This window comes from Ictidomys tridecemlineatus, chromosome 10 (assembly GCF_052094955.1).
Source record: "Ictidomys tridecemlineatus isolate mIctTri1 chromosome 10, mIctTri1.hap1, whole genome shotgun sequence".
NCBI lineage: Eukaryota > Metazoa > Chordata > Mammalia > Rodentia > Sciuridae > Ictidomys > Ictidomys tridecemlineatus.
In genome coordinates, this window is record NC_135486.1 from 93,981,821 (window position 1) to 93,994,469 (window position 12,649).

Genomic DNA, 12,649 nt, shown 5'->3' on the forward strand with positions numbered 1-12,649 from the left:
GGGATTCAGCTATGTAAAAATACCCACAATTAATGCAGTAGAAGTACAGGACAGAGGGAGGCAGTCAAAAAAAGAAACAGCAAATGGAGTCTAAATTAACAAACCTCCCCTAACCTCAAAGGTGGACTCGCCAGCTAAAACCAAAGCAGAGGCCCACTGGACCCATGAGAGCCAGCACTCACTTTCCCATGGCATCGTAGCCCCAACAACAATGAGTAATGGGATGACTGACAGCATTGCCATCCTGTGTCCTGTAGGCTGACCACCTTGGGGGGAGATCTATGTGTGGGGTAGAAGCAGAAAGCCTGATTCAGTTAGCACCACACAAACAACTCTGAACCTAAGTATAAGACCTGGAACAGCTAAACTGAGAGAAAACCAGTCTATATAGGCCACTATTGATTAATGTGTTGGGCCACCTGCCAGGCTCATAAACACCTCATGCCCTGCCCTAACATGAGAAAAGTTATGCTGAGAGAATTTGTATATTGTCAGTCCCTTGGCTGGTCCAGAGCTATGGTGAGGGGAAAGAGAAGCATGGTAAGTCATTGGAATGGGGGAGCAGACCACCCTGGTGCAAGACATGATGGCAGGACTCCCACCCTGGTGAGGACGCAGCCCTAAGTCACACACAGCCATAGTTTACAAATTGTCTTACTCTTGGACCCTCTGGCAGAGCAGAAGACCCTATGGAATTTCAGGTTTGCCAAAAAATAAGTTACATGACCTTAAGAGTTGGAAGGAACCAGAAAATGAAGTTCAATCCCCTTTTCCTCTTATGGAGTAAAGTGTCTCAGAGTGGGTGGCCGGGGTGACTAGTTAATGGCACAGCCAGGCCCAAAGCTAGGCCCCCCCAAATCCTAGGTCGTAAATTTCACCTTACAGCATTGATTTGGTCCAGGGACATCTTTTATTTTTTTTTCTTTTTTTTTTCTTTCTTTTCAGTTCTTAATATGTGGATTCAATTATCAAACAACTGGGAGATAGTCTTTACTTTAAAACCCACAACTACATAGGATCTGAAATTTCAGATGACCTTCAAGGTCCTGGAACAATCAATCTTTGAGTCAAGGCAGAAATGAGAAAAACAGCCTACGAAAGCTTTTGAGAGAGGGAGGAAGCTTAACTTGGAAAGGAGGGCCCCATTTTTTAAACCTCATAAAAAGTAGCTTCATTTATTGGCCTGACTTCTAGCATTAACAAACCAAGAGCATGATGCTTCCAGAAATGCCGTGCTGGGAACAAGGCTCCCTATGAGAAAGCCGGACCCCAGGTTTTAAAACCTACAAGATGCCACACAAGCACTTTCCCCTTAAGGCAAAGATCTAGCTTTGTTCTCCATGCTTAGCACACCCACAAGATGGGGGAGGGGTTTCTACATATTTGCTTCTCATGTTCAAGTGGGAGAGGCAGTTGAAGAATGGGAAGCCAAGAGGTGACATGGGCAAAGCCATGTAGTCAGCAGTGGAGTCAAAATTTGTACCAAATCCCTAAACTGATGCTTGGCCTCTTTCCACCATGTTGACAAAGGCTTTGGGAGATATGATGCAGCAGGACCTTCAACTCCCAAGAAACACTCGTTGGAGAACAAAAGTGCTGGAATTCTGTGGGCCTGTTACCCATGCCACCTGTTACTGCCCCTGCAGTCTGCTGCCCTCTGGGAAGCAGTCTGTAGGGCATCTTGGGCAGCTCTTGCCCCCACAGCCAAAGACAGTAGACATAGATATTTCCATGCAAAATCTTTATTTGGAACATGTGTTATGGACCAGGCCAGCCGTCCTGAAACATAAGGGTATTTACATTGTGCCGAGAAATACAAGAGCTCTGTACAGGCATTCATCTGTGCTTCGATGGCATTTTATCTGCTACTTTGCTCTGCTCTGCCTTCTTTGTGCTCATTTTCCTCACTGTCCTTCACCTTTCATCACCCAAGGTCTCCTGTACTGCCTTATATGGAGGTGGTGACCTCACTTGGTAAATGGCTGTTATTGTCTGTCTTCCCCGCACCCTCTCCACCTGCCCTAGGTAGTAAAGGTGCCCAAAGAAAGGAAAAAAAGTCTCTGTGGGGTTGCAGGGCCTTATCTTCCCCTAATTTTATTTTAATTTACTTACTTCATGTAATCTATTTTGAGACTCTTCTGCTTAGCATACTGAGTGCCAGGGCTTTGATTCTTGGCAGATGCAGGTGGAGAGTCCTTTGATGATTTTTATAATCTATGAGTTTCTCCTCGTTTGGACAACTGGTTTTCATTTCTAACTTCTGTTTTCAGCTTGAACTTGTCTTTGTCTTCTTCTTGCTCTATGACAGAGTGACACACATCTGGGCTTTGCCACAGGGCTCGGGTGCAGGGAGGTAGAAGTAGGTGCTGCTCTTTTGGCTTAGCTGCCAGCCCCAGCAGGGCTTGGCTTCCACGTGGAAGAGGCTTCCTCTTCGCCCCCAGTCATGGCAAGGGAATGAGTGGCAGCAGTCTGGCTTGCCTTTGGGTTAAGCTTGTCGGTAGGCAGAGATCACAGAAGGAGCACCTCCCTGGCCTCTACTGAGTTAGTAAACATAGTTGTGACAGGGGCTCTCAAAAGTCAAGGCCAGGAATGCACAGGAGCTTTGGCCATGGCCCCACCTGCTAATGAACTTAAGGACTGTTTTAATAGGCAGATGGCTAGAATATAGGGACCTTTTCAAGAGGCTTCTATCTGAATTTATAGTTCTAACCACTTCCTTTGTTTTCAACAAAACATGCAGGCTGGGGCTGCTCTTCCTTTGAATGTTTTGTTTCCCCTCTTAGCTTGGTGGGTCTCAGAGTGGACCAACCCTTGCTCCAGGAAAGGACCTCCCACCATGCTGACTCTTAAAGGTCATTTGGAATGTGTCTCTTAAGTTCTGTCCTGAATAGCAATTCACCTCCCATAAACAGATGTAAAGAATGTGCAGTCAAAAACAAAACAGAAAGAAAATGCAAGAATCTCCCAGGCCTGCAACAGCTTCAGTTTAAGAAACATACTCCCATTCCTACCCTTCCTCTTAGGCCTGGTTCTCCCCTGCACAGCCGGATCTGGCAGAACAATGCTCCCAAACATTAATGTAATCGTAGATAAGAATTTAGGAAATTGCAAGTGTTTCTCTAAGTTCAGATTTAGAGACAGAGAATTCAGCTGCACTGGTTACTTTGCAAGAGATGTTAACCTGACAACATTTTAAATGAGTAATGAAAAAGCCCAAACACGCAAACACAACCTTTGGGGAGCTGCAGGATGAAACAGTAGGTTAATGCTTCTTCCATTGTTCTCTTCTGCTCAGATCTGGGATGTAGTTGGCTCAACTGCAGATCCGCTCCATCAGATTTCCTCAGAAGCTCCAAACCAGGATGCTCAGAGTAAGTCATTCTGAGGCTGGGAAAAGTGGTCAGGATCTAGGTTCAGAGTCATTTGAGTTTAAATATTTGAACTTCCATGAATGACAGCCCTGTACCAACAGGCAAGTGGAAGAAAAAAGTCCTACTTAGAATTTCCACTTGAATCAAAACACAGATGTACAATTCTAGTAAGGAAACCAGAGCATTAAAGAGTAGATCCATGTTTTAGGGTCTTTAAGAAAAAAGATATCCAAGTAGTTATGAGTGATATGGAAATAATTCTTAAGAGTCAAACAGGAACTGGTTGCATCTTTAGAAAGGAGTTCTCTGGGATTTGCAAAACATAAGGTTGAAAATGATAATAAAGAATGATTTGCAATCATTCATAAATTTTCTTTAAAGAAGGGCAGCCAGACCTAAATTACTATAATTTCTCTCTCCTTTTGCAAATCCAGAAATACATTTCATATATAATTCTTTATACAATTTTTAGTTTAAATGGTCAAAATTAGAACTTTTAACTTTACCAGTTCCAAATTATTAAACACCAACAGAAAGTCATGTGTGAGAAGAACAATGAAAAACACAAAACAAACACTTTTTTTCCAGCCACAGGTGTGTATATATGAGAAGTAGGAGTAATGAAAGTATAATTAGTATTAATTTCAAAACCTCTGGAAAATCTATTTTTGATTAGAAACTGTTATTTACCTCAGAATATGAAAGTTTAAAAGTCAGATTTTCAAGTTACTAACTTTAAAATCACCCCCTCAAAAGATTTACAAAGGCTTGAATCCAGAAAAATTAGGGTTAAAAACATAAATAGTAATAATTTTCACTAAATGCAGAATGGTTCCAGAAAATTATAATTACAGCAATTGAGAATAAAATAAAAACAGAAAAGAATTGAGACACATAAGGTACGTTTTTTTTCCCCCCCTTGAGGATTCTTTTTTTTTTTTTTCTATTGAGGTATGAGCTAAAATTTAATTATTTTGTTAAAAGAAGTTTCGGTTGGTATCAATGAAACTTAAGAAGTTAGAAAAGAGCTTATGTATATAAATGCATATGTACGTATGCATACATTGGTGTGTGCACGTAGGTATTTGCACATGTACCTTCTTTCATTTGCTTTTAATTAGGGAAGTACAGAGATCTCCGAGTGGCTCAGCCCTCACTGAGTTCTTTCTATCAGATGACTTGAATGATTCACCAGTCATAACAAAGTGACCCGATCTCTTTCCCACCAGATTTTTCCTGGGAAGAGACTGGGCCTGTCTGATTGCTGCTGTGAAAACTGGAGTCTCCTCTAACTTCTCATAGCACCACGCTCTGGAAAGAGATGACTATAAGTGGGAACCAAGACTGCAAGTAAGTGTATTTAGACTGACTTAGATTCTGTTTTGCCTGCTATGGTCCAAATACATGAGGTTCTTATGAAATAATATCATATGGTACAGATACAAGCAGGCCACAAAACCCGGTCCATCACTTTAGGGTCAATAGACAGACCAGCCAATGGTTCACATTTTAGGAATTTGAAATGTCTAAAAATAGATGAGGTGGTTTCTCAACAATTACAAAAAATAATAGAGAGAGAAAGAAAAACCATAAAAGGGGAAATAAGGGGAGAAGGGGAAAAAGGAAAGAAGGGAAAAGATATGAAACCATATAGAAAATATTAGCTAACAAGAATACCTTATTGAGAAGGAAAAAATGCATAAAATGCATACATTTTGTGCAGGTTAATGCAATATTAAACACAGTAGAATATGTAGGCCTTATAATTCTTTTGTAATATCTCCAAGCACTTTTTAAAAATATGTGAGGCTAATTCAGAATCATTCTAAATAAAAATACACATTTCTTTAAAGAGACAGGGGAGGGGAAAAGGAGGAAGGTATGGCATCAGGGCAGATCCCCACAGACATAAAAAGATGAAATATGTTTTTTTTTTGGTAATTTTAATTGATATGGCAGTAAAAATTGTTGCAAAGATGTAGGCTGGTTTGAAGTAGAGGGATATTTTCAAATATAACCTTATAGCTACATTTGCAAAAGAAAATTTTGTGAAAGTTTATTAACCCTGTGATATGTTTATATTGACATTTCCTAAAATAAAACAGAAGCAATAGTTAAGAATGGGTCAGGGACATATGTTTTAAAGCAAGAGCAGACCCTCTCTGGGTTCCTCTCACACAAAGGGATAGACTCTTAAATAAAATAATACTTCCTTAAAAATCTGCTGCCTAACAACTGTTTACATCATAGAAAAATAGCAATTTTGTAAAAAGAAATATAGTTACTTTGTTAAAATTGTCTATTTTAAACCAGCAATTATTTTTCATATAAAGAATTTCTAAACATCCATACAGAAAATAAAAATAGATAATACTGAGTGCAAAGCAGACCATGGCATGTTTGCAAACAACGAAAGTATTTCATTGCCAGATAAATAATGCTCTTAGTATATTACAGTACAAATGTTCTCTTTTAGAAACTTTAAAGATATTGCTTTTATCCTCTGATGGCAAGTTACTTACAAGTAAAGTTACTTCCAGCAGCAGAAGACCAAATTGATTAGAAATGGATCATATATATTCATTCACATTTACCCACTACTGGAAGCGCCCAAACACTGGGCAAAAGCCTATACCCCAAACCCCTTAGCATGAGTGTGGACTGCAGGCTGAGGAGACTCAGAGGGGAAATGACATTCATGGTCCTTTCAAAATCATTCATTATATCTTCCATGTCTACATTTTCACATGGAACCAAATTAACACCAGACTATTTATCAGCTTAGCCAAATTCATCAGGAAGGAGATTGCATGTGAAAACTCTTTTCTACATGTAGGCATTAAATCTTCATGTTATAAAAACAGATGGTTTCAACAGACTATTGCTTTATATTCACAGCAATTCTGTATGAATGACAGATTTCCTACTGACAGTGGTGAAGGAGAAATCAGTACACTAAAGACCAGAGCTGCTAGCTTCTGCTTGGGCAAGATGGGTGGATGGACTCAATCAGGGAATAATCAACCAGCAAACTAAGGTGGTCCCAGGCTTCACTAGAAATTCATCATACCCTCTCCACTCTGCTTGGGTCATAGGAATCTGTAAGAGAAACAAAGGAGAAAAGAAAAGGGAAGAAGAAATAAAATTAGTGCTATGTTTAACTAGCATGTTTTTTGAGGATTAAAAATCCTCAGCCTAGAAATAAATTTGTTTAGAGAGCAAATCCACAAGAGTATAAAATTCATTTTTAGACACTGCAACAATCTTGTTTTCACTGGAAAATAAAAATCTATTGTTAAAAGATTGTTTTTAAGAAATATGTATGATCATTACTCAAAAATATGGGAAAATGTGAATTGTTCAATTTTTTAAAAAATATTTTTTGTAGTTGTAAATGGACAGAATGCCTTTATTTATTTTATTTGTATATGGCACTAAGGATCGAACCCAATGCCTTGCACATGCTAGGCAAGCGCTTTGCCACTGAGCTACAGCCCCAGCCAAAGTTGCTTAATATTTTGATGACCCCTTCCTGTTGTTCATAGTGGAATAGAATTAATGATACATGGAGAGTTTCTTAACCAGCAGTAATGTCCTTGGCTGATGCTATAGAGGATGTCTTTTCTTTTCTCACCTTTTTAAAAAAATTATTATTTGTGATTTTCAGCTATAATGAAAGCTTGCTTTAGAATACACATTCTTATAATCAAATACTGTCCCATCAAGGCTTGGGGATCCTGAAATCCTGACTATGTGGCCAGCAACGAGTGGTACAATAACTAAAACATTGTAGAGATTCCTCAAAAATTAGTAATAGAACTACCATATGATCCAGCAATCTCACTACTGGATACATACACAAAGGAAAGGAAATAAGAATGTCAGAGATTCTTGCATACCTATGTTCACTGCAGCACTATGCACACAACAGTCAAGACATGGAAACAACCTAAAGGTCCATCAAGAGATGTATAGATAAAAAAAAATGTTTCTCTCACATATATATAATGAAATATTATTAAGTTTTAAAAATATCATTAATAACATGGATGAATCTTTTATCATGGTAAGGGAAATAAACCTGACACAAAAAGACAAATACTGTATGATCTCAATTTTAAAAAGGTTAAACTCATAGTAACAGAACAGAATGGTGGTTATCAGGAGATGGGGTCTGGGAAAAGAGGTGATGCTAGTCAAAGAGTGTGACCAGTTCAGGATGGTGGCATAGTCAATAATGCTGTGTGGTATGCTAAAGATCTGTAATAGTTAGATCTTCAGTGTTTTCACCACACACTAAAAATTCCTAACTATGCGAGGTGACAGATGTTAACTAGCTTGAATGTAGTACCTGTTCTACAATATGCATGTGTGTGTGTATAAAATACTGTATACTTTAAATATATACAATTTTTACTTATCAATCATACCCAACAAAGCTCAGAAAAAAAGCAAGGCTTAACACAGTACAAAAGGTGAGTCATTTAAAAAAGAAGTCTGGAAGGATGATACAAGTTGTCACTAAGGAAAACAACTGCAAAACCACCTTTTCTGAAATCCATCTGAAAAGCCATGTGCTATGAAGGCCACTTAGATTCCGACTTCTCTAGCAGCAAAATACTTCACCATGTCCTTCTTGAACCTTTTCCACTTGGTGCCACATTATGTATGATATGCTAAGTACCATAATAGTGATAACTAAGACAGTGTTGGGAGCACGCTGAGCAGATGTTATAGACTGGATGGGACAATCTGCACTGAGGAACAGAAGGCTGCTCCTGCTCAGATGTGATTAGCTGCCCCAGGGCTAACCTGGCTGAAAGGAAGTGGAGTCCACATGAGTTATTGCCATCTGACATTTTACACTTAGCAACACCCTTGTGCCCACAAAAGCCGGCTGCAGTTTTGTGCTCAATCAGCCTCACAATGTGCCAGTTCTGAAAGGGTCCACCTATGAGCAAAGAGGACACTGAGAATGAAGCAGGAAGTCATTATGGCTGATAATCTGGAAAGGGCACGATTCTAGCTAATCTGAGGGAGGCTAAGGGCATGATTCCAGTTAGTCTGAGGGAGGCTGGGCATCCACAAAACTTCAAATCATACCCGAGGCCCACAGCCCTGGGGCCCAGACATGGGAGCCATGAAAAGAACTCTGTAAAACAACGGGCTCTTCCATTAGCTTGTGGACAGTCTAGGTTTGAGAAAAATATGGTGTGAGCACTGTAATGTTGTTTTAAATGTTCTAGTAGTTACATTCAAACAAATAAAAAGAAATCAACTTTAATAATATACTTTATTTCACCAAATTTATCCAAAATGTTACCATTATAACATATATTAAATATAAAAGTTATTAAGATATTCTTTTTTTGTACTAAATCTTGAAATTCTGGTGCATATTTTATACCTACAGCACATATTTCCATGTGAATGAACCACATTTCATGTGCTTACCCATCCAAGAGGACAAGGGGCTACTACTATACTGGACAGTCTGGATCTTGAAGGTAGAGTGGTTACCTGGTACTATGGTTTGGAAAAGTGTCCCCCAAAGGTCCATGTGTTAAAGGCTTGGTGGCTAGATGGTGGCATTACTGGAAGTGATGTCCCCTTTGGAAGGTGGAGCCCAGGAGAAGGAAATTAATCATTGGGAGTGAGCCCTTGAAGGGGATGTTTGAGCTCTAGTCCCTCTTCTTCCTGTCTTTTTCACTTCCCATCTACCATGAGGTAAAAACGCTTTGCTATGCCATAAGCTTCTGCCATGGTGTGCTGTCTCATCACAGGCCCCAAAGCAACAGAACCAACTTATCATGGACTGAAACCTCTGAAACTGTGAGCAAAAATAAATCCCTCCTTTTTTTCAAGTTGATTATCACTGTGATGGAAAGCTAAAACGTGGAGTATTTTAATCCTCTTTCTCTGAGCTATTTCAGCCGATGAAAATACACCAAGATATGTCCCAGTAGGTATTTCATGCATTAACGACCTGAAAGCTATTGCCCTTGAAGGTGTGCCAATGTCTAGCCTCCTGATGGTGCTCTCTGGCTTCTTTGAACCTTCCCTGATTTTCTCTACTTTGGGCCTAAAGCAGAGAGCCCCTTACATCCTCTTTTTAGCTTTTCATTAAGTTTTTTTAAAAAAATTTGTTTTCTTCTTTCTTTTATCTGTTTAATTGTGACCTGAATGGTTCATGGACAATTATACATATTCATACTTGTTACTTTTTTTGCATTTCTATCATGTTTTGAAGGCAGTTATTTTTCATGGATCAGTATTTTAAGGATTGGGATGTTTGATTAGTGTATTTTGGGTTTTTTTAGTATTTTATTTAATTTTTACTTTATATATTTTTTCTCTCACTTATCTGTGTCCCTTGATTCTCTTTGCTTCTGCTAACAGCCAATCTCTATTGTCTTCTCTTTCACTCTTCCTTTAATTTTTTACTTTTATTTTCTCCCCTCCTCCCTACATCACTTCTGTTCTTTCTCTGTTCACCTTTCAAAATTATAAACCCTTTTGCAAACTTATTGTTTTTTTCTGCAGGCAATAACTGATCACATCATTTCTGTTTATTGTGACAATTAACACTGTAGATGTCACAGCATGAAGTACTTCGTTTAACACTGTATATTGTTTGCATTGATTGTTGTTGTTATTTGTCTCCCCCTAAATAGTGAGATATTAGAAACCTTCAGGGATACTATAAGTCCACAGGGTAGAAAGTCTACCTCCTTAGATACATACGGCTGGATGGTTGGACACACAAACAACATGAAAAAGGAAGGGAACAAATTGCCTCAAACCAAAATGCTTCAATAATATAATCTTTTGACACCACAGTAAAAGAAATGTCAGAGTAGTTTATAATGTTCATAGTTGAATTAATTTGTGAGGTAAAAAACAATGTAGGAGTAAAATCAGAGATAGATATTCTGAAAAAAAAAAACAAGCAGAAATCCTCAAAAGGAAGGAATCAAAAAACCAAATAAAAATTCAATGAAAAGCATCCCTAGTAGACTAGACCACTTGTAAGACAGAGTTTCAGACAATGAAGCCAAAATATATAATCTTGAAAATAAAATTGACCATGGAGAAAAAATTTTAAAAAGACAATGAGCAGAATTTCCAAGGAATATGGGATAACATGAAAAGACTAAATATCAGATTTATCAGAATAGCTGAAAACTCAAAAATATAAACTAAAGGAATGCACAGGAATGAAATAATGTCAAAAAATTCCACAAAGCATAAGAATGAAATGTAAAATCAAATACAGGATGTTAATAGAACCTCAAATATACAAAATTTCAACAGACCCACACTAAGGCACATTATTATAAAAATGACTAACATACAGAATTAAGAGAATTTTAAAGGCTGCCAGGTTACATTTAGAGGGAAACTAATTCAGATCTCAGATAATTTTTCAACCCAAACTCTTGAAGCTAGGTGGTCTTGGAAAAATATATACCAAGCTCTGAAAGAAAATGGATGTCAACCAAGAATACTATGCCCAGCAAAATAGAGCTTAAGAATTGATGATGAAATATAAAAAAATCTTCCACATCAACAAAAGTTAAAATAATTCACAACTAGAATGCCTGTATACAAGAACATACTTAATAAAATATTTCATAAAGAAGAAATGAAAAATAAAACTGAAAACCAGCAAAGGGAGGAACTACACTAAAAAACTAGTCAATCAAATTCAAATTAAAAAACATGAAATAAATAAAAAGATGGAATAAAAATCATTTCTCAATAATAATATTGATTATAAATGGCCTAAACTCACCAATAAAAGACACTGATTGGCAGACTCTATTAAAAAACAAGACCCAACAAGATGCTGCCTCCAAGAGACTCACCTCAAAGGCAAAGACATCCATAGACTGAAGGTAAAAGGATAGAAAAAACCATATCATTCACATGGATCTCATAAACAAGCAGGGGTTTCCATCTCCATATAAGATAAAGTAAAGTGAATTTCAGGCCAAAGTTAATCAGAAGGGATGAAGGAGGACATTTCATACTGCTAAGGGAATTATACATCAACAAGACAAAACAATCATAAAAATTTATGCCCCAAACAATGGAGCATCTACATACATCAAAAAAAACCCCTATCAATTTCAAGAATCAAATAGACCACAACACAATAATAATGGGTGACTTTAACATGCTTTCTCATCACTGGATCCCCCCCCCAAAAAAAACTAAATAAAGAAACTATAGAACTAAGAGATATAATTAATAACAGACATTATAGAATATGTCATCCATCAATGACTGAATATACTTTCTTTTAGAAGCACATGGATCCTTCTCTAAAATAGACTATATCTTCTATAAAGAACTCAAAAAGCTTAACACCAAAAAGACAAATAACCCAATCAATAAATGGGCTAAGGAACTGAACAGATACTTAACAGGTGAAGAAATACAATCAATCAACAAATATCTGAAAAAATATTCAACATCTCTACTAATTAGAGAAATGCAAATCAAAACTACACTGAGAATTCATCTTACTCTAGTCAGAAGGGCAATTATGAGAAATACAAGTAACAATAAATGTTGGCAAGAATGTGAGGGAAAAGGTACACTCATACATTGCTATGGGATTGCAAATTGGTACAACCACTCTGAAAAGCAGTGTGGAGATTTCTCAGAAAACTTGGAATGAAACCACCATAACCCAGTTATCCTAATCCTTGGTACAGACCCAAAGGACTTAAAAATCAGCATATTACAATGATGTAGCCACATCAATGTTTACAGCAGCTCAATTCACAATAGTTAAGCTATGGAACCAGCCTATGTGCCCTTCAACAGATGAATGGATAAATAAAATGTGGTATGTATGCACAATGGAATATTACTCAATCTTAAAGAATGACTTTATGACTCTTGCTGGTAAATGCATGGATATGGAGACTATTATCCTAAGTAAAATAAGCCAATCCCAGAAAACCAAAGGCTGAATGTTCTAATATGCGGATGCTAACACATAATAAGGGAGGCATAGGGAAGAACAGAATGTCAGTGGATTAGACGAAGGGGAATGAAGGGAAGGAAGGGAAGAGAGTGGGGGTGGGAATAGGAAAAATGGTAAAATGTCGAATATAACTTTCCCATGTTCATATATGAATACATGGCCAGTGAAACTCTATATCATGTACAACCACAAGAATGGGATCCTAATTAGAATAAGTTATACTCCATGTATGTATAATATGTCAAAATACACTCTATTATCATGTATATCTAAAAAGAAC

The 12,649-nt window shown here is 37.6% G+C and overlaps 1 protein-coding gene across 3 annotated transcripts in view; it reads right to left on the reverse strand.

Moving 5' to 3' along the window:
• Positions 1 to 1,726: 1,726 nt before the first annotated feature.
• The window catches only part of Jcad (junctional cadherin 5 associated), a 51,653-nt gene continuing 40,730 nt past the window's right edge, over positions 1,727 to 12,649 (reverse strand). For all 3 annotated transcript variants that reach the window (XM_078023457.1, XM_078023458.1, XM_078023459.1), the window contains one exon: positions 1,727 to 6,470. In XM_078023457.1, coding sequence (XP_077879583.1) covers positions 6,436 to 6,470 — 35 coding nt within the window. In that variant the 3' untranslated portion in view covers positions 1,727 to 6,435. The remainder of the gene's footprint in view (positions 6,471 to 12,649) is intronic.